This window comes from Marmota marmota, unplaced genomic scaffold (genome assembly GCF_001458135.2).
Source record: "Marmota marmota marmota unplaced genomic scaffold, marMar, whole genome shotgun sequence".
NCBI lineage: Eukaryota > Metazoa > Chordata > Mammalia > Rodentia > Sciuridae > Marmota > Marmota marmota.
The window spans coordinates 31795256-31818362 of NW_025999968.1; the positions used below are offsets into that span (position 1 = coordinate 31795256).

General features: G+C 33.3%; 1 protein-coding gene across 6 annotated transcripts in view; it reads left to right on the forward strand.

Annotated features, from left to right (window-relative positions):
* Gbe1 (1,4-alpha-glucan branching enzyme 1) overlaps positions 1–23107 on the forward strand; it is a 253379-nt gene that overhangs the window by 119100 nt on the left and 111172 nt on the right. For all 6 annotated transcript variants that reach the window (XM_048803507.1, XM_048803508.1, XM_048803505.1 and 3 more), the window contains 4 exons: positions 4955–5080; positions 5887–6022; positions 8199–8289; positions 12274–12483. In XM_048803507.1, the coding sequence (XP_048659464.1) occupies positions 4955–5080; positions 5887–6022; positions 8199–8289; positions 12274–12483 (563 nt within the window). The remainder of the gene's footprint in view (positions 1–4954; positions 5081–5886; positions 6023–8198; positions 8290–12273; positions 12484–23107) is intronic.

The window sequence follows — 23107 nt, forward strand, 5'->3', positions numbered from 1 at the left end:
GCGAGGCAAGGCACTGCACTTGAGTGATCCCTCAACGGACCTCAAGGAAAGCATGTCCTATTGCATGCGGGTTTGAAGTCCACGCCCCGCCCTACGAAAAAAGGCGTCGGCTGATATGGGATCAGGTCTGGGGAAGGCGCCTCCTTGGGACTGAACCATACATTGCAGCCACTTCTGCACAGTGGGATAGGACCTCTACTTTCGCCTGCATTGTTATATAAAATAGAAGGGGGAACTGTGGTAAGCCATTCTTATAGACCATGGCCGCCATTAGAAGATGGCGCCGGCTTCCACTGTGGCCTGTGATAAACAACTCCTTTTATGGAGAGTTGGCGCGCAATCCCTTACCACCCTATGAGAGAGATCCACGTGGCGGCTTGGGATTGGGATGTGGGGGGCTTTATTAAGCTGTGTGTGGGTGTGTCGGGCGGGCGGGCGCTAGAAGATGATACATGACTCAAGGCCTGAATAAACTGCTGAAAGAAGAATCCTGTGTCGTGTTTTCCCTTGCCGGCGAGGGGTCGCGACATATACGTAAACGTTTCTGTCTTTTTTTTTTCCCTTCTTATATGTGAATGTGTGCACACTTTTGTGTATATGTGTGTGTGTGGTGTTTACTTGGTGGTTTGTATCTGTGGATTCCATCTATGGATTCAACCAACCTCATATTGAAAATATGTGGGGAAAAAAATGTGTCTGTACTTCACATGTACTGATATTTTTTGTTATTCCCTAAACAATATTGTTCAATAGCTGTCTACATAATGTTTACATTGTTTTAGGTATTAATGAGTAATCTACAGATGACTTAATGTGTGTGGGACAATGTGTGTAGGTTTTAATGCAAATACTATGTCATTTTATATAAGGGTCTTGAGCTTATTTAGACTTTGGTAACTAAGCTGACAGTAGTCCTAGGATGAGTCCCACACAGACACAGAGGAATGACTATGTATATATTGTTGAAAATATACATACACACACATCAGTATTTCTGTACATATGTGTGTGTATTTGTGTATATATCTGTATACATTTTTTTCTGTGCATATATATAAATATATACACAAACACATGTCTAGAAATACTGATACTCAGCATTGCACTCTGGTTTGGTTGTATTCATTATTGGAATAAACATAGTTTTGATATTATTGGTAAATAGTCATTGCCCAGGGCCTTGATAGTATCACACCTACCACCTTCTTGTTTCTTCTAGATCTCTGCATAAGCCAACTACTAAAGGGTTAACAACTGGCAAATTATGGGGCCTGCACTCTGTGACCATTATCTCATCTGGTTGGTGAAGACATATATATGCTGTGTTTATTAGTATATGTATATCAAAACATGTATTTTTTGAATGTTTACAATTTTTTTTCAGTTATAACTTTTAATAATAAAAAGGAAGTACATTTTGTTACGTGAATTAGAAATGCCTTTGTTTGACCTGTACACTATCTAATAGTTGTTTTAGTCAATATCTTTTTCTTTTCACTGTGCTTGAAGCATTTCTTTTTCCAAGAAAGATTCTCCTCATAACATAAGGAGACAGTGTTTCTTTCACAGTATTATTTTTAATTACTACATTCCTTTACAGTGATTGGATAGAATTTTTAAAGTTTTATTTTGTTAAAAACTTATAGATACACAATTTGAATAGCATAGCTGGGCAATTGTGATTATGTAATTCATATATTTTCAGTCTTTAATACAACAAACTTTTAGATTCTAGGAACTATACAAGTGAATTGGAGTGATAATATAGAAACTTATATCTGAACAACAAAAATTAGTAAAGATCCCCTAACGTTTGTGCATTAGGAAAATGTAATATATTTATTTTCATAACTTGGAAGAATTATTTTGTAACTTACAATATGATTCAACAGTACATTCTTAACAATCATATATTATCCAATTATTTAGTTTTTATCAAAAATTAATGGATTAATAGACAAGGGTGTAATTCTTTGGGCATATCCTGATTATTTCCACTGGGAAGTTCCATAATTAGAATTGCCGTACCATTCGAATTACTTTCTTTGAGCTTTTGATGCTTATTGCTAAATTGCTACTCAAAGATTTTATGCTACTTTATACTCACTAGCAGTGAACAAGATTTTCCATTTGATAGTATCAAGTGAACTCTTCTACCTATCAGTTACTGTACTCATTTATTACTGTTGAAAGATAAATTTGCTATACATTGTACGTTGATATTTTGATGTTGTGAATTCAATGGTGCAAAATCTTGTTATCTAAATATCTTTGCATCTGGAATTTAAACATTGGAACATAACAAAAATCCAGGACATTCTGCCTCCTTTCCCCAAAAAAGGCTTCATAAGCAAAGTTAAGTTCAAAAAATCATATAATTTTACTCATATGTATATATTTTCTCATTGTAATGTTTTAAAAATCAGATTTATTTACTATATGTCTCTAATTTGATTATCTCAATAATTTAGGAAGATAAAATTAAAAGCAAAGTGAGTTGTCCTATAGACAACTGTTTCAGGAAAGTTCAAAGTACTATAACAAACTTCCAAAATTCAGGAGCTTAAAGAATAGATAAACTATGTGATGTTCACAAAGTTTTTCACATATAGTAGAAAGATTTTTCATATATATCATTTGGTTATAATTTTATTTCTAAGAAAGGAGGAAGAAATTGTAAAATGAAAATTCTTTATCCTAACAAGCAATCCTGTTAACTGTTTGAGAAGGAAGAGAAAGAACTTTTGGAAATAAACACATTGAAATAATTCAGTAGATGAGCAAATAATCCTTTGTCAGATGCGCAATTTGGTTTTTCCCTACCTACAAATTTAGAAGTTTTTCTGTTACCATTTGATACAGTCTGGCAAAAAAACATGGAACTCTCATGTCAATGACAAATGATTACATTACAGTAAGCAGCATAAGCATCATGTTTGTATTGGTTCCCTTTGTCTTCCAAGCCTCTTAGGGATAACACTGTAGGGTAAGATGGCTACTACTTACACAGTGGGTTTGTGTCATAGTTGGGGAATGTTGAGCTTTGAGAAACCATTATTTTTATAGCAAGCAGTACAAAAGCCTACTCTGTATATTTGAGAAAGACATTATTCCTCAGGATTGCCAGCTACAAACACAATCCTAAAAAATGGTCTCTGAATGGTATGAATATACTTTGTATACAACCAGAGATATGAAAAATCATGCTCTATATGTGTAATATGAATTCTAATGCATTCTGCTGTCATATATAACAAATTAGAATAATAAAAAAATGATCCCCAGTAAATATTGCTAGGGACTTGATTCTTGGCATACCCAGCAATAAGTGTAGGAGGGTAAGAGGATAATGGAGAGACTGTTGCTTCCAGCACTAATCATCGGTAACATCTGAAGACATCTGTGTGTATTGCAACATAAAAGAATTAATGTTCTAAAGCATGTGGAGTCATATTCAGGGTGTATAAGTTCTTAAAGTTTGAAGTATTCTATCTTCAGACATCTTCAAAAATGATTATGCATTTATGATCTCTGCCTTTAGATTGGTTGTAGACCTATTTATAAAATAGAAGGATTGATTATGCAGATTTATAGTATTTTGTTTTATCATGGTCTGAGTTTGTGAGTGAGTACCTTTTTTTAAACATGCTGAAGGGACATATCATTTGGGTTAAAATACTCCTGAAGTGAATTGGTTCTACTGATTCATGCTTTTGTGATGATGAATAGTAGCAACACACTGGCTTTAATCAGCATTTGTGAGTAGAAGGCATAATGAAGAGGAAGAAAGAATTTCGTCCTCTTCACTACTAACCCACCTGCTCTGGCATAAACCATGACTCATTCTTTTTGGCCTCTGAAGGAAGTGCTATGGAAGTCTGTTCAGAGCAAGTAATGATCAAGAGCTCTGTGTTCAGCTTTTGGCCCTGCTGCTTGATGATTTGGGGACTTCTGGCAATTCACTTAATCTCACTTAATATTTGGGTCATAAAGTTTTTCCAGAATCAAGTGAGACATGAATGTGAAAGTCCTTTCTAAATTATAAAAGCATTATACAAATATTTAATTTCAAAGAATATGAATACTTGAGCTTTTCTCTATTAAAGGAGACAGACTGGAGTATATGTTCTCTTTCAAAGCTAAGATCATAATACAGTTTCTAATCTGAATATTTCTTGATCATACTCTGCTTTTAGAAAGTTTAATAAAAATATGACTTTGTGAAATAGCTACAATTTCAGTCACTCAAAAGCTCCATTTACATGACTGGATAAATTCAAAGTCCTTTATTTACTACTAACTCTAAAATGTTGGATTCAGCAAAACTGTATTTTATTTCATTATTTTTTATTATTGAAAACACCAATGATAACCATATGCAAATATGAGCATGGATGTCCATGGCAAAAGTATTTGGTTTTATATGGTGAGGTATACTTGGTAAAAGAAGTTGAGAATGATTAGAAATTGTGTATTTGTGTGTGTGTGTGTGTGTGTGTATTCAAACCTTTCTTCTTTAGATTCATGAAAATGTTATCATTAATTCCTATGAAGAGGAAAAGAAAGTGATAATATAACTTACTTATCCCTTTTTATAGAAAATACTACTACTACTACCTTGGGTTGGTTGACTTACTTACAGCAGTTTCCAAATAATCTTCTTATCTTTTTAATATCCACTGTACATTTAATTATCCACTCTACTGGCTGGTTTGCAATCAAGGAAATTGCCAGAGAATCATAAAATATCTAGGCTATAAATGAGTCGAAGAATCAAATAGTAATAGCAGATGAAGAAAGCAATGCACATAGAATTTAAATGTGTTCTCTAAGGATGCACATTTGAATGGTGGTCTAGAATTTTTAGCATGTTTTTCCTTTCCTACTTGAAAGAGTGTATTATTTTAGAGTTTTGAATGTGTTTTAAAGCAATAACATCTCATTATCTTTTTAGGTAGTTATTACTAGCAAGAGTGGAGAGATCTTGTATCGTATTTCACCATGGGCAAAGTATGTGGCTCGTGAAGGTGGTAATGTGAATTATGATTGGATATGCTGGGATCCAGAACATCCATATAAAGTAAGAACAACAAGTCTTTAAACAAATGCTTGTTCTAATGTTTTCTAGGAAAATTAATTTTTACTTTGATATCTTTTATAGTTAAGTTCAAAGTGTTCTCTTCATCACTGGTTTAGTACTTTATATCATAGTATTCCTCTTAAACTACACATATATTAAAGTCCATCATCTGTAGTCCACAAAATGTATGCTAAGATTTTGTTTTATACTGTGCTCACACTTAGGGAAAATACTAAATCTGTACTTACCAGTTTATAAAGGATATAAAGTTGTGTTTTAATTAGTAATTTCTAATCTATTAAAGGCTTCAAAGATATATGATTTTCACTGACCTTTTTTTGAAGCAGGATCAGTATCCTTAGGAACAGGAAATGGGGAAGGCTATCTTATAAAAGTTGGGGTAATTTTATGACTGAATTATTGACAAAGGTTGAATGTTTCTTCAAACTCACTTTTGTCTCCCTTATTGAAGAGTATTAATAAATGATTTGTTTGGTAATTATGTATGCATTTCATAATTCTTGTATTTTTCTAAGACTTAGAAGAAAAAACAGCTCTTTACTCAGTGATAAGGTGTAAGCCTTTACATGATTTTGTTTTTTGTCTAAAATAGGTCCACTAACAAAATGCCAAAAATGATTTTTTTCCCAAAAGAAAATATAGTAAATATAACCAATACCTTCTATGTTTGAGAACAGTTGAGAGTTTTTGACTGAGTTTATTCACCAAGTTACTTAAGATGCTTGATCAGTTTGTGGCATACCTGAGTTCTTGCTTTAATTCTCTATATATTTTATATTCTGTAGTTTAAGCATTCCAGACCAAAGAAGCCAAAAAGTGTAAGAATTTATGAATCTCATGTGGGAATTTCTTCCCATGAAGGAAAAATAGCTTCTTATAAACATTTTACTTGCAATGTACTACCAAGAATCAAAGACCTTGGTAAGTAATAACTGTGATTTTTATTCAGATAAAATTTTAATGAGTCTGTTCTCTTATTAGAAAAGCTAATTACATGTGTCTCTTTTTTGTGTTGAGAGATTAAGTATGTAATAGAAATGTATTTTATTTTAGGCTTCTCAAATTGCCCTGTAATAGTGATAGCGCAGGAAAGAGAAATGGAATAAGATAGAGCATAAGAATTTAAGATATTATTCCAATTTCAATTTTAAGTAATGTGAACTGATGACTTCCAAAATTGTAGATAAATACGTAAGCATGATTACTTTTCTGCAGGAGATAACCTTTATCAATTGAAGCGGTCATTGATCATAGCCTGTTCATTTTAGTCTGTTATGGAAGAAATCTTACATTTGTAAAGTACCTGGAACTCAATTTGCACCAGAGCATTGTATAAAGTCCATCTGGATGACTTACTTAATGCACATTTGTAGAACATCTTCTGTGAGACACATTGTGATAGATGTTCATGTATTGGAGTAGAATGACACTAACTCTGCCTTCATGGGAACAAGTAGGAGAATAAGTCGCATATTGCTGCATTATTGATTGAGTATGCATTGTTTCTGTTCTTTTTCTTTCTAAAGGTAATGCTTTAAAAAAATCACAGTGTATGTAGCACCTGTTCCATTGTCTAGACAGGAAGATAAAATACATTTAATTATACTGCTTTTGCTAGGCACTCCAGATTTTTGCTAGAGGAAAGGCATGCAAGTCAGAGTAAAAGTTTTTGGTTAGATATAGATCTTAATTATCTGTTATGGTTAAATAAAATTTTCAGACACCCCAATTAAGTAAATGCATGGAGAATTTGATGTTAGTTATATTTAATATGCACTGTATTTTTTTTTTTATTGAATATGTCTCTCACATTATAGAGTTACAAATTAGTGTTGACCTAGTTTTTATAGAAGGTTCAACAGCACAAGGATTCTTTTATTCACCTTTGTGTCTGAATTGCCTAGCTGAATACTTAGAACATAAATGATTACAGGTGTAATTAATAATACAAAATTATGTTAAAACTATAAATTGGTATTTGATCACAAGAATAATATTTATTTTTTATAAAACAAACTATTTTGTTATATGATATGTAGTAATTGACTTGTAAAATCTGAATAAGATTTTATATTTCTATTTTTCTGAGGCCTGGAAGACTCAATTTTATTTTTTAAAATGATAAACCAATAGCAGTGACTTTTCAGTAGATTGTAAAATCATGGAGAAGCAAGTACTCTTCTTTAGATGTATAAATCCTGAATTCTGATTGTTAAGTTTTGATTGTTTCATTATTAATGATATAATGAAATAAATGCATGAGAAACTACATGATTTCAACCACTAGAAATGAAACTAATTTTCACTTTTGTTTACAAATATACTTATGTATTTAAATGAAATAGTAATGAATATATAAATTTATATAACCTTTAAGAAAATTATAAAGCTTGTATGAGTTGGACATTGAGTTTACAATAAGAAAAGTTTCTATGTATGTCACAGAATTGACATACATAGAAATAGATCTTTGAAAAACAATATCTTCCTTTTTGAGTCACTTCATTTTACTGTCAGTGCAAAACGTTTGTATAGAGAGGGAAGTGTTGTACGCCTGTGTTGGTGTGTATGCACACTTGCATGGAGTACTTTTATGTGTGTGAAAAATAGTATTAAAGCTAGCTGTATGAAAGCTACTTTGTAAAAAAAAAAAAAAGATTGTGATATTTTTATACTAAATAGTAAAAATGGCTGAAATATATAGAAAAGGCAAAATAAGAAGCATATGTCATGAAATCAGTTACTTTTGTTTAATTTTCATAATCTTCAATATGGATATTACAAGTACAGTTGAAGTTTAGCATATGCAGATTGCCATATTTAATATTCTAAAGCCAAATTTAGAGTAGATTTGCATACCATTTATTGTTTATTAAAATGAAGACATTTCAAATAGCTAGCCAGTGTATAGTTCTTAAGAAACTAAAAGTTCAGTTTTTTGTTAGGAGACCAGACAAGCAAATGATGTTTAATAGTAGAACTTTCTAGATGATCAAAGGTTCTAGATTACTTGTAAAATTTAGGACCTTAAAACAGAATGCCTTTTTCATGTTTTTAAATGTGTATCTGAATCCCTATTTGACCTTTGCTTACACAGGATACAACTGTATTCAATTGATGGCAATCATGGAGCATGCTTACTATGCCAGTTTTGGGTACCAAATCACAAGCTTTTTTGCAGCTTCAAGGTAAAAATGGAAGTCTTTGTATTTTTATATAGATCAAAAATAAAAATGAATTTTAATAATTTACATGTTTTAGAAACTATTTCAGCATTAACATAGTTAATAGAAGTTGAACATCTATCCTTACAGGTTGTCCCTGATATCACTTTTTATGGCATGACTTCTGAAACTGGTACATGTTTGGTGGCCCATGCTTTAGTCAGAAAATTTTCTCCTGTTGAAAGAGCTTCCATCCTTTCTGGAAAGATATTGACTCATATAGGAAGGTTACTGAGGAGGCCCTTGGTAGGACATAGTCACAGAAACTCTGCCTTTTTCTGACTGAAATCTAAGAAATGTGGGTCTTTGGGTAGAAGGATATTCAGGAATTCCATGTATTGCAACATTCTGACATGGATGACTACAAATTTAACTAGTCTAACATTGTCTGTGTTTCACTTAGTTTACAGTGTAGTGATATATAGACATTAATAATCATAAATATTGTGATTTCCACTGTTAGAGCTTAGAAGAAAATGGTGTTATAAAAGCATAGAATTAGGGTCTGAACAGCTTAGATGAGATCTTAACTGATGTTGATACTGAGATCTAAAACATGGTTAAGATAAGTTGGGGGAAAAGTGAAATCTGCTTAAGTAGATAACATAGGACAGGAAAAAAAAAGATACTTATTCATTCTCTTTAAAGAAGTTCTGCTTTTGGGCTGGGGATGTGGCTCAAGCGGTAGCGAGATCGCCTGGCATGCGTTCGGCCTGGGTTCGATCCTCAGCACCACGTACAAACAAAGATGTTGTTTCCGCCAATAACTAAAAAAAAAAAAAAAAATTATTAAAATTCTCTCTCTCTCTCTCTTCTCTCTCTCTCTAAACGAAGTTCTGCTTGAATAAGTTTTCTGTATTTACAATCTCTAAACCCTCCATTCCTATTCTAGATCCTTTTTTTGGGGGGGCGGGGTACTGAAAGTCGAACCCAAGGATGTATTATCATTGATCTACAACCCTCGCCCTTTAGAAAATTTAAAAATTTTCAGACAAGGTTTTATGAAGTTACTGAGTTGGCCTTGAATCTATTTTTTTTAAGTCTTAGCTGGGAATACAGGTGTGCACGACCACACCTGATCCATTTTTTTCTTAAACTCTTTCTACCTTTTTACAGAAAGTTTTTGTTAAGAGTACTGATGACCTTTACATTGTTAAGTATGTAGTCAGTTTACTTGAACTTTGGGCACCATTTTGCACAATTGCATACTTCCACTTTCTTATAGGTATTTTCTTTTCTTGACTTCCAGAACATCTTGCTGTTGTATTTCCCACGCCACTTGTTGCTTTTTTAATTTCTTTGCTTTCTCCTCTTTATCACTTGTACCATCAAATTTTGGTACTACTGCTCAGCTCTTGCTTCCATTCTGTTCTGTATCTTTCCCTTCTTATAGTTTTAATATGCTTTCTGTGCAACTCTCAAGATTTAGGTCTCAATTTTTGACCTCTCTTGTGAATGTCAGCCAGTGTCTATTTAATTCTGGAATAGCTAATACATATCCCAAGCTTAATGTATGCAAAATTAAAATTGTGAACTTGTCTTTCAACTCCCTTTTCCTGCCATTTTCTCTAATTTGGTAAATGACGTTTTTCATCTTCTAGTTGTTCAAGCCAAAATCTTGGCATTATACTTGACTATTCCGTTTCTGTCCCTCCCTACACTCTATCCTAAAACCTAACCATCTGTTGCTTCAAAATCTCTCCCAAATCTGGCTGCTTATCTGCCACCATTGCTACCACCCTGGTACAAATTGCTATTCTCTTTTGCCTGGATTATTTCAATAGCTCTTTAACTGGTCACTCTATTTATCCTTGTTTTCCTTCTCCTTCACTAATTTTCCCCCAATTCCATGACCAGAGCAGTCATTAAAAAATGAACATCAGATCCTATCACTGTACTGCCCAGGACTCTATGATAGCTCCCTGTCTCTTTCAGAATGATACTCAAAGGTACTCATCTTGGTTTTTGATGATTCTTTTATTATTATTGTTGTTGTTCATAAGTGCATTGTATTATACATAATAGTGGGGCTCATTTTGACATATTTGTAAATGTATATAACATAGAATTCTTCATTTTAGTTCCCAGTACTACTCCCTTTTCTCCCCCCACCCCTTTGATTTCCTTCCTTACTCAATTGGTCTTCTGTTTGTATTTTCATTGATACATTATAGTTTTATATAAAATTGGAATGTGTTGTGGTGTATTCCTATATGCACCTAGCATAATTTTATTAACTCTGCTCTTTCTCTCTCAACAATTCCACTGAGGCTACACTAGCCTATTTGTTCTTCAGGCACTCTTAGTTCATTCCTGCCCCTGTGCCCTTCTACCTACTACTCCTTCTTCTCTGTAAATTGTTCTCCTTTTTCCTTTCTTTCTTAAATATTGCTTTTCCTCTAAAACTTCATCTGCAAACTCTACTTAAAATGGAAAACCTGTCCCTTTTACCAGTGTCTTTTCTTTATTTTTCTTTAAAACACTTATTGCTATGTGACATTCTATGTGTTTTGCTTATTTATTTGTATTCTAGTTAGAATGTAAATTTCATAAGGACAATGATTTTTATTTTGCCCACTGCTGTATCTCTAGAGCATATAACATTTCATGACACATGGCAGATAACTTTGGTAAGCATTTTGCCAACAAATAAATGCATGAATAACTGAAAGTTTAAGGATGTTCATTTACTGAACACGTTTTTCAGTACTGGGAAAAAGGCTATATTGCTGGGATAATGAAAGGGAGAGGTAGGATATCACAAGATAATCTAACATGCTAGAAGGGACCAAAATAGGCTGTGTAGTAGGCCATAATAACAGGGGGATGGGAATGGGAAAGACAGTAGAATCAATCAGACATGACTTTCCTTTGTTCAGTGTAGCTCCACCTCATATAGAAACACCAATAGAAAGTTATATTTCATGTATTGTAATATGTCCAAATACATTCTTCTGTCATGTATAACTAAAAAGAATACAATTAAAAAAAGGGAGAGGGGAGAACAGTAGTCTTCATCCTGAGGACAGTGGGAGCACAGTAGGTTTTTAATAGACAAAAAATGATCATATTTATTTTTTGAAAAGATGACACTTGCTACTCAATGGAGTTGACTAGAGGAAACTTGGTATTTACTAAAGCCTGAACTGAACCATGAAAAGCCAGATGGCCATAGCCCCTACTTCAAGGCCATAAACAATAACAAAGGCAAATATTTATTTAAGAGGTAAAGTTGGTGTTATAAAAGACTGTAGTATCAAACCATAGCATAAGTTAAGAAAGGCTTTCTTCTGGAAGTGATTTTTCTGTTACATGTAGACTAGGTCATTGTTTTAAACATAGACACACATGCATGTGATCTATCCGTCTTTTCTGCTTGAGTGGTGACTAACATTACACTTTCCCTTGGTACACTGGTACCTGAAGAAGGCATTCCAGTTTGGGAACAAGTTCTGGAGGGCTGGCTTTAATTAAGACACTATAGACATAAAAAGAAATACTCAGATAGCCCCGCATTCCCTATTCAACTGTACATATTCAAAGGAATGGGCAGATATGTGAGTGTGAATAACCATGACTGGCTAGGCTGGAAAATGAAAATCAGAATATTTGAAGATAATCTTAACTATTTTGCATGCTCAAAATGTTCATTTTGGTTAGCGTATAATTCTGTTAATATCATGATTTAAATTAATATTATTTCCCTTAACATTTTCTTAATAACAAATACTAAGCAATTTTGATTTGTATGTGTCAAGTATTATGGTGTTTGCATATTTAAAGTATCTAGTACTATGCACAATTGACTATTTCTGGCTGTAGCTGTAGCACTTAGCCAGCACTGGAGGCTCTAGGTTTAATCCCCAGTACTGCAAAACAACAACAACAATAATAAAGCAATTGGCTATTTGTTTTAAATATAATGTCATATTTTTCTGTGTCCTTTAGTCGTTATGGAACACCTGAAGAACTAAAAGAACTAGTTGATACAGCTCATTCAATGGGGATCACAGTCCTCTTAGATGTGGTACACAGCCATGCTTCAAAAAATTCAGAAGATGGATTGAATATGTTTGATGGAACTGATTCTTGTTATTTTCATTCTGGACCTAGAGGGACTCATGATCTTTGGGACAGTAAATTGTTTGCCTATTCCAAGTAAGTACATATAATATGGAAACGTATTCTTTGTTTAAAATGGATTTCAAGAGATTCACTAAATTCATTTTGTGTGTACTTTCTCATTATTATTTAATGTTCTTATTGTCATTTTATAAAAATTATATGAGGAAATTTAGCTGAGGTGGTGGCCACACCTGCAATCCCAATGACTTGGTAGGCTGAGGTAGGCGGATTGTTAGTTCAAAGCCAGCCTTAGCAACTTAGTGAGACCCTGCCTCAAACAAAAAATAAAAAGGTTTGGTGAAATGGCTCAGTGATAAAAACACCTCTAGGTTCAATTCCCAATACCCCACCCAAAAAGAGGAATTTTGCCTTTGTATAGCATATGTACTCATGATAAGTTATGTTAAATTTCAATATAAATCATATATTTTATCTCATTTAAAATATACACTTTATAATGTTAATTGTTTTTGAATACCAAAAGATAATTACATTAGGTTGACTTAATCATGACAAATTTACTGCAGTTTTCAGTAGGCCATGCTTTATATTTCAATATCTTAATTATATTATCATGATTTTTATTGCAGATAAAAGATTAATTTATATCTATAATGACATTTAACATTTATCAGTACATACTCTTTGCCAGTATAGACTCAGGTTTAGTGTTGAAACAGTGTATTAAGTTTAAACACAATTCTAATTTTTTTTACCAACTTAATAGAAGGGTATTTTAGGTGATCAAATTTAAATAGCATATTACAAAAATTTAAAAGAAAACCCCAAATACTTTTAAATACTATTCATTATTCATCATAAGTGAAAATGTCACTTATATTTGAACAAGCAAAGTTCTGATTAATGTATAAGTTGAAAATCTGTTTATCTGAAAGTCTAAAATCTGAAATCCTCCAAAGTCAGAAATTGTTTGAGTACTGATATGATACTACAAGTGAAAAATTTCACACCCAACTCTTGCATTCATGCTAAAAGTATTGTATAAGATTAGATTCAGACTATGTGTATAAAATAGGTAAATGTGCAACAAACTAATTTTGTATTTCAGTTTGAGTCTCATTCCCAAGATATCTCATTTTCTATATTGAAATTTTCTAAAGTCCCCCAAAACAGGAAATGTGGAATACTTCTGTCCTAAGCCTTTTGGATAAGGGATACTCAACCTATAAAACTAATTTTTAAAATAAATGTTCTTAAAAAGTTTAATGTATTATCTTTTGAATATTATATTATACATAAACCATACACATGCCCAGAAAATAGGCAGTATAGAAAAATTCTTCAGAAATGCTTTTGTAAAATGAAGAATTCCAATTTTTCAACATAAATTTGAAGACTTTCATATGTTTTTGCTGCACTCTTTTCTTAATATTATACATTATTTTATATTTCATTACCATATAGAAATCATTCATGTCAATTGAGGCAGCATAATATATGAGAAAAGACACAAGAGGGTGTCAGGTTTCCAGGCCTTGCTTTTAGTCTGGTACAAATCAATTAATCATTCTTATTCTCAGGTATTTCATTAGAAGAGGAGTTAAAGTTTGAAGCTAATATAATTCTGTGAAGGTATTTTTTATTTGTTTTACCTTTTTGAACATTCTATTTTATGCTATAAATCTACAAGAAGTAAAAAGGACTGAACCTTGCTAATTTTGTGATTATTGAGTAAATCTTATAAAAGTAGAATGTGTGTAAGAAGTGCAATTAATTGAACTCTCTGGTTCACTTTTGGATGAATTATGATTGACTTTATCCTTTCAAACTGAACCTTTCAAGGGCTGGGGATGTGGCTCAAGTGGTAGCGCGCTCGTCTGGCATGCGTGTGGCCTGGGTTCAATCCTCAGCACCACATACAAAGAAAGATGTTGTGTCCGCCGAGAACTAAAAAATAAATACTAAAAATTCTCTCTCTCTCTCTTAAAAAAAACTGAACCTTTCAAAATGCATATAGTAAATGGTATATTTTAATGTTTCAAAATAATTCTTCTAATTAATTACTCATTAAATAAGAAATACACAAAATGGGTAGATTATTACATTTTAAAACAATTTTTTAGTTTATAAAGATATTTATTATAATGTTTTCTGTACAATGAGACCTCAAAAGAGTACATTTAAAGTTATCTGATTTAAAGGGCTTATAGGTAATTATTTTCAAGAACATTTCTGTTATAGAAATTGGACAAATTTAACAGTTATTTAATACTTAGTTTCCTTTTTATTGAATTGACTACTTTCTCAGATGTACACTTTTGGTAAATAAAATGTATTCTAGTTTTAATGTATGATGTTGCTATTTTTTTCTTCTGGTATTGGGGATGAAACTCATCCTAGGCAATTGTTGTACCACAGAGTTACATCCCAAATCCTGATTATTTTTTCATGTTGTTTGTGTGTCTACCCATCTAGCAGCATGGATCTGATGCAGTTTAGTTTCTAAGCTGTAAACTTATAGTGTCCCTGAAACTCAACAGTACCTTGCCATTAACGGGAAGACAAATAATAATAGCAATGCAAACATTATACAGCCTTAAATGAAGCAGGTCCTGCTTCAAAGCCTACAGTTTTGTCACAACAAATAGACATGATATATTCAGTTATTGCCTACAATAAAAATAGTAAGCTTACAGAAGTGTTTACAATTTTGAATGGTGGACAAAGAACAAATGTGGTGTAGGATGTGATGATTATGAGGAAGGAGGAGAGAAGATAGAAGGAAAAAATTAAAGGATGAGTGAAAAAGGCAACAATAATTTGGATGTTAGCAGGAGAAAAAAGAAAGATTGATACAGATAAGTGAGAGAAAAAAATATAAATTAGAAATTTTAAAAAATTAAAAGTAGAAAAATGTCAAAAGAATACAAAACAAAACTGAAATATACTAATCAGACATCCTAGTCCTCTATAAACTGGTCCATGAAAAATATTCTGGATGAAAAGTTGAAGAATTGGTTTTCTCTTGGAGATAAAAAGTTGTTTGGCTTCCCTTCTCCAGTGTTAGGTCTGGAGTGTGATGCTTTCTTCACTCTCAGGGTGGGGTTGCTAGGGTTTGAGGTTTAATCCTGGAGATGGAACTCCTGGGGGCAGTGTTTAGGCTTATGTGTGCTCTAGGCTCTTTGCCAAATGCCAGTTGGTCTGAAGATTTTAAATCTCACCTCCAGGTTCCAGCAATTCTAGTCCATGCTGTAAGACTGCACCCCAGGAATCTCCTTTGGGTTACACTAGTGGTAGGAGAGCCAGTTCTTAGTCTACTAGGTCACCTGTGGACCCCATAATTCCTGGTCACAGATTTTATCTCCAGACTCAATATCTCCAGCCCCCTCTTTTTCAAATTCCTAGTCAGGGCTTCTCTTCCCGCTAGTCCTACAAGCAGCCAGATTAGAGGGGTCAGGGAAGCCAGGTGGTTTTCCATGGTCAGTATTCCCCTGTGTAAACCTCTTTCCCTTCTTGATTTTCTCATGGTCACTTAGACACAGTCTCTGTCATGCAATGTGGGTTTGCCAGGCTTGTTTTTTGGGCCAGACTCTGATTTGTAAGAAATCATCTCTTCTGGCTTTCCTCCCATTGTATCATGGCTGCAAAATGATTCCTTCCTCTTTCCTCCTCATACTGCCAGGAGTGATGCGGATTTGCATCTTATAGTTTAGTCCAGCAGTGTCTTTGATCTCTAAACTCTTCAGACCTAGACACACCTCTGTCCTCCCCAAAATGGGGGTTCCTTTAATTCCCTTATTGCTTTACTGTGTTAATGGAGGGACTGTTCTGGCTGTGCCTCTGGCAGCGGCCGCAGCTTTGCACTGGAAATTTCTTCTTTAGTTTATTATATTTGATCTTCTGAGTCCTTGATCTGTTTTGAGTATCCAATATTAATTTCCAGTAAAGTCCCTCCTAATTTTTTGTTCATTCAACCACCTTGCTGGGAAGCTGCCTTTCTGCTTTTCTTGGTTTTATAGCATGAAGCAGCCACAGAAGTGACCTTTCTATTCGACCATCTTTAGCCTTCCTCTGTTATTTGTTATTTTTAGCTATACATGAGAGTAGAATGTATTTTGATATACATATATCGAGTATACCTTTTCATTCTTGTGGTTACACATGATATGGAGTTAAACACTGGTTGTCTACTCATATGTGAACATAGGAAAGTTATGTCTGATTCATTTTACTTTCTTTCTTATTATCATTCCCACTCCAAAGTACTTCTATCCCCGCCACACCCACCCCATTGTGTGTTAGCATCCACATAGGAGAGAGTATATTTGGCCTTTGGTTTTTTGGGGATTGGCTTATTTTACTTAGCATGATAGGCTTAAGTTCCATCTATTTATAGGCAAATGCTATAATTTCATTCTTTTTTTGTGGCTGAGTAAAATTCCATTGTGTATATATACCACATTTTCTTTATCCATTTATCTTTTAGAGGGTACCTATGTTGGTTCCAGATCTTAGCTATTGTGAATTGAGCTGCATCACTATAGTATGCTGATTTTAAGTTCTTTGGGTATAAACCGAGGAGTGGGATAACTGGGGTCAAATGATGGGTCCATTACAGGTGTTCTGAGGAATCTCCATACTGCTTTACAGAATGGTTGCACAAATTTGCAGTCCCACTAGCAATGTATAAGTGTACCCTTTTTATCACATCCTTGCCAATATTTATTGTTATTTGTATTCTTAATAATTGCCATTCTGATTAGAGTGAGATGAGTCTCAGTGTAGTTTAAATATCCATTTATCTAACTACTAGATATGTTGAACATTTTTTTCATATATTTGTTGACTAATTTCTTCTTCTGTGCAGTGTCTATTCAATTCCTTTGCAAATTTATTAATTGGGCTATTTTTTCCATTGGTGGTGTTTTTGGGTTCTTTTTATATCCTGTATATTAATGCTGTGTCTGAGGTATAGATAGCAAATATTTTCTCCCATTCTGTAAATTCTGTGTTCATGTTCATAATTGTTTCCTTTTTTGTGAGGAAGCTTTTAGTTTGATACCATCCCATTTAGTTGATTCATGATTTTACCTCTTGCACTTATTTAGGAGTCTTATTCATGAATTCTGCTCATAAGCTGATATGATGGAGATTTCTTCTTCTAGTAGGCACGGAGTCTCTGGTCAGTGCCTAGTCATTGATCCACTTTGAGTTGTGTAAAAAATAATTATTTAAATTAGGTTTTTAACTATATGAAACTTGAAACATTCTGAAACTCTTTTGATTATTGTCTAAATACGTATGTGCAATTTACTGGAAATTTAATAATATAAAGTTCATCAATTTTTTTTCTTACATCAACCTCCTTCTATGTTACTACTTAGGACATGTCATTTAATATTGTTTTAGTTTAATACTGAAGCCATTTGTATAATCTCATAATTCATTTCATGATCATATTTATGCTATGCACTTTTGTTTTTTAGCTGTTTAGCAAACCGGCTCAAAATGTAGTTACTTAATACAATAGCAAGTATTTTGTTTCCAAATTCGTAAGTTGAGTGTACTTTAGCTGGGATACCACTTCTCTTTTTGTTGTGTCATGTGAGATGGCTTAATTAATAATCATAACATTCACAATTGTATTTGCACTATCCCCTTTTGTTTATTTATTGCTGTTTAACAAACCAGCATCTGTCAAAAAACAGTATGTGTAGGATAGCATTTCATATGGTCTGTGTCTAGATACTGACACAGTGGCATTTCAACTGTAAACTATTGGTCAAACAATCATAGATTCAAGGAATAGGGAATAAGGATCCTACTATTCAATGGGAGATGAATTAAGGAATTTTAAAGTATCTTTTAAAATTTCCATACTTGACAAGATTTGAAGTCACCCTATGAATAGGCTACTTCACAATTTCAAAGAGATTTATTATAAAGCCTGTCTTTGTGGAAATATTATTTATCTTAGTCATAATTTGGCTTTATATCTAAAATAGGCAATATTTAAAAACGTACTTTTCATTATAAAAGAGATAATGCCATTGTAATTAGAAAATATAAAAAAAGCACACAAAATCCAAAATAAAAATATTATTCTTGCAATGCAAATAACCTACTTTTATTTAGCCATGAATTCATTTAGTGAATCTCCCATACATGCACATAAATAAAAACCCAATCCTTCATTTACACCACCTGCATATGATAGCTACTCCATTCTTCTATAATTTTGAATTGGTTCCTTATGCAGATTAAATCGGAATCTAAAATATATGTTACATATTTTAAATATGAATTATTTTCCATTCTTTGCTTTTGATAAGTTAATATTATATCCCATTGATAATTACACATACAAGTAGCAGAAGGTTTGCTTGAGGCCTAAGCCTCTTCTTTGACAACTTCTGTAATAATTTTTATATGTAGTATTTGAAAAAATTTCATCTTATATAGAGTCACTCTGTAGAGATGTTACTCATTTTTATCCTATCTATATGTCACAACCTGTCACCATTTATAATCTCTGATTCAAGTGCCATCATCAAAGTTATCAGAATTAAATCTCTCACTCTGAATAGTGCCAGAGATCCTGACTGTGCTATTTCATTACCTGCTATGAATAAATTTCCAATCAGGAGCTGCCCATGTTTTAATTTTCTGTCTTCTTGGCTGAACTGCCTCCTGGCTCTGCTAAATTACTAATGACAGTTCATAACACAGATTGGGCTGTCCTTTCTTCAGTTGGTAAAGAGAACTTTTTGACAAATCTGTCACCCATGAGTTTCAGGAGTTTCTAGAGTGAGTAATAATGGATAAAACATAGAGATCTCAGCTTTAAATTCTGTTTCTATATTCCTTTGGCACTATGTAAATGCACTTGCTGAAGGAACAAGACAAATGCAGATGTGTTGAGCGTAGCTTTAACCATTGCTAACTATTACTGAATCTTTAAATGAGTACCTTTTCTTTGTTGAATATTCCTTCCAAAGATATTGGATCCCAAAGGAGGCAGCATGGTTGGAGATAATGTACAGTTTTTCCTCTTCAACCTCCATTCAGAAACAAAATTAGTATAATCATATTCTATTGTCTTGGGTTAATAATGTGACCACTATTACATTAAAAGATACTCTATTCTTGAGTTGCTGCAGTTCCTTTCAGAAGCTAAAGTGAATCTGATTTCATTTTTAGGGTCCTAACTACATGGAATCAAGCAACCCTTACTGTAGACACTATAGTATTTGGGGCTTGTTAACTAAGCTAGATCTCTTCCACAAGTTAGAATGTAGAAAGAAATTCATGGGGTTCTTCCCTGCTGAGAATGGACTTTTGGATGTTAAGTAGTTGGGCTGTGTATATATTTTTTAGTTTGTTAATTTGAGGAATTACATTGATTGATTTTATATGTTAAACCAATTTTGGATTCCTGAGGTAAGCTCTCATAAATACAGATACAAGTATTTGAGACAAAATTTTAGCATATTTATATGCTATTACATAATGACCAAACCAGTTCTTAATGATAAATCTAAATTTAAAGGTTATTATGTGTTGATATATTAGCTAATGAGCATATGAAACAATCATGATTAGCAAGACATTTAAAAACTAAGCATCCAGGACATGAATGAAAATCTCTGAAGTTATTTTTAAGAGGACATTGAAGTCATACTTTCAGTTTCCTGTTTTTTTTTTGGGGGGGGGGGCGTCATTGTGTCAAATGATTATTCTTTTTTTTTTTTTATACAAGTTGAGTAACCTTTATCCAACATGCTTGGAAGCAGAAGTGTTTTGGATTTTAGATTTTTTTTAAATTTTCAAATACATATACATAATGAGGTTTCTTGGGAATGGGACCAGAATTTTAACACAAAATTAATTTGTTTCATATACATGTTATTCATATTTCTTGAAAGAATTTTGTAAAATATTTTTGATGTGTCTGTGTTTTAAGGTGTATCAGGCACATGAGGTCAGATGTGGAATTTTTCATTTGTGGCACTATGCCAGTACTCAGAATGTTTTAGATTTTGGAGCATTTTAGATTGTGGACTTTTGAATAAGGGTGCTCAGCCTGTTAAAAAATGGCAGAATATGACATCAAATGTTACTATTTGTATACCTACTTTTGAACAATTTGTTGTTATCTGGTAAAATTAGAGAAGAATATATACCAGGATTTATTACTAAATATGTGACATGTGCTTGGGAAAGTCCTGAGCATATGTTAATTAGAATTTTTGGAAAAACTAGACCTAAAAGAGTCATTTCCTTTAGAAGATAGTTGATATTTTAAAAATTAAGTTGAAGTAAGTACTTTTTTTTCTGTCTTCATTTAACACATTTTTATTTTGATAATTTTTCTTTTTTATTTATTTTTGAAATTTTTATTCTAATTTTTTATATATAACAGCAGAATGCATTAAAATTCATATTACACATATAGAGCACAATTTTTTATATCTCTGGTTTTATACAAAATATATTTACACCATTGTGTCTTCATACATGTACTTAGGGTAATGATGTCCATCTCATTCCACCCTCTTTTCTACCCCCATGCCTCCTCCGTTCCCCTCCCCCACCACTTTGCCTATCTAGAATTCCTCTAATCTTCCCATGCTCCCCCTCCCAACCCCACTATGAATCAGCCTCCTTATATCAGATGAAACATAGGCATTTGGTTTTGGGGGACTGGCTAACTCCACTTAGCATTATATTACCCAACTCCATCATTTATCTGCAAATGCCATGGTTTTGTTCTCTTTCATTGCTGAGTAATGTTCTATTGTGTGTGTGTGTGTGTATGTGTATATATAATATATATAAAAATAACACATTTTCTTTATCCATTCATTTACTGAAGGGCATCTAGGTTGCTTTCACAGTTTAGCTATTGTGAATTGTGCTGCAATAAACATTGATGTTGCTGTTTCTAAGTCCTTTGGGTATAGACCCAGTGGGATAGCTGGTTCAAAAGGTGGTTCCGTTCCCAGTTTTCCAAGGAATCTTCATACTGATTTCCATATTGGAAAAGTAACTACTTTTAAAGATAGTTCTGCTATGGATAAGAAATGTTATTTTTTTTTTTTGCAAGAAAGAATTTTAACATAAAAGTTCTTTTATTTATGAATACACAAAATCCTTGGGGGCAGTTTTGGCTAAACTTTAAAGATTTTTGCAATTTGAATATGTTTATACTTATGTCATTTTTCAGTATAAATGAATCATCTAGTGATTAGGTAGCAAAATCACCTCATTAATCAAGGAAGGTGGAAATATTTATCAGCAAAAATGCTAATTGAATTTCAAAGAAACTATTAGGTGGTGAACTGAGTTGAAAAAAAGGCTTTTATAAGTTAGTAATGACAGCCATTGCTCCTCTAATTTTATTTAGGTATGCATATTTCAGTGAACTATTGTAGCAAGGACAGTCATTAAAATCACATATTAAAGTGATCTTAACTTTTGTCAGATTTGATTGTTTTATTTTTGTTTGAAAATTACTATTTCTTTATATTTGAGTTTATGATATACTTTATGTATTACTAACTTCTCATAATTCATGAATATATATATACATATACGTATATGTATATATACGTATATGGAGGAATGTGCTCAAAAGTTTTTCTGATAAGCATTGACTTTTTAGCAACCAAAAAAGTTTATAGAGTATGAATTATGCCAGTACTGAGCTTAGGTAAAAATTAAATTTAATGAATTTTTAAAATTGGAACCATGTTTTATTATCAATTTATTAACAAATTTATTAATTTCCTTATTTATCAAGCATAACGAATAAGCATCCACCACTTGCTATATCTTTAAAAAATTGATATTTTTAGTATATTTAAATATAGTAAAACATTCTAGAGTAAAATGTTTTAATTTCTTTAATAGATTTCAGAATATTGAACATTTGTTTAAATTGAAGAGCTATAGCATAATATTAAACATACAAATACCTATTATTTTGTTTTATAAAAAACAAATGATTGATGATTATAAGATAGTTTCAGACACAGTTTAAGAAATGCTTTATCCAGGGGAGAAGGAAGATGGCGGCGAGGGGAGTGCATTACCCCCGTGTGCTGCTTCACTGTGTGGGAGTATGACAAGTCAGGACGGCTAAAGGATATCTTGTTAGGAATTTCCAGCAATAGTGGGGTGCTCCGGAACCTGGAGGAAGGATTTCCATCGCACGAGGATCGGCTACGGGGACTCAAACGCGAGAGATTTGTCGCACAGAGGGTAACACTGCTTATTCAGCAAATCACCCCGCGGCTAGAGTCTGCAGCGCGCGCTGGGATAGAGACGCAGGGTTACAGCGCTGCAGTTTCTGCCAGCCGCGCAAGCACCGTACTCAGGGCTGAATTCTGGGTTCGAGACGGGGGAAGGAAGCGGTCCATCTTGGTTCTCCACACCGGTCAGACCACAGAGGAGGCCAGCAGCCACCATGTTGGTAAACTGACGTCACCTTCCCTGTTTTCGACTGACCGCAGCTCATTCAGCCATAGATCAGGTAATTTCAGGCTGCAATTCGCCTGTGGCTTGCAGACAGATTGCTAGGGTTCAGCGCCTGGGTGCTTCTTAGAACCTGAGCTTATCGGAGCGAACACCGAACGCGGGGCGGCCGAGTTCCGGCTCCCGGAACCGTCCCGCGGAGCCTGCGGAGGCTGCTTCT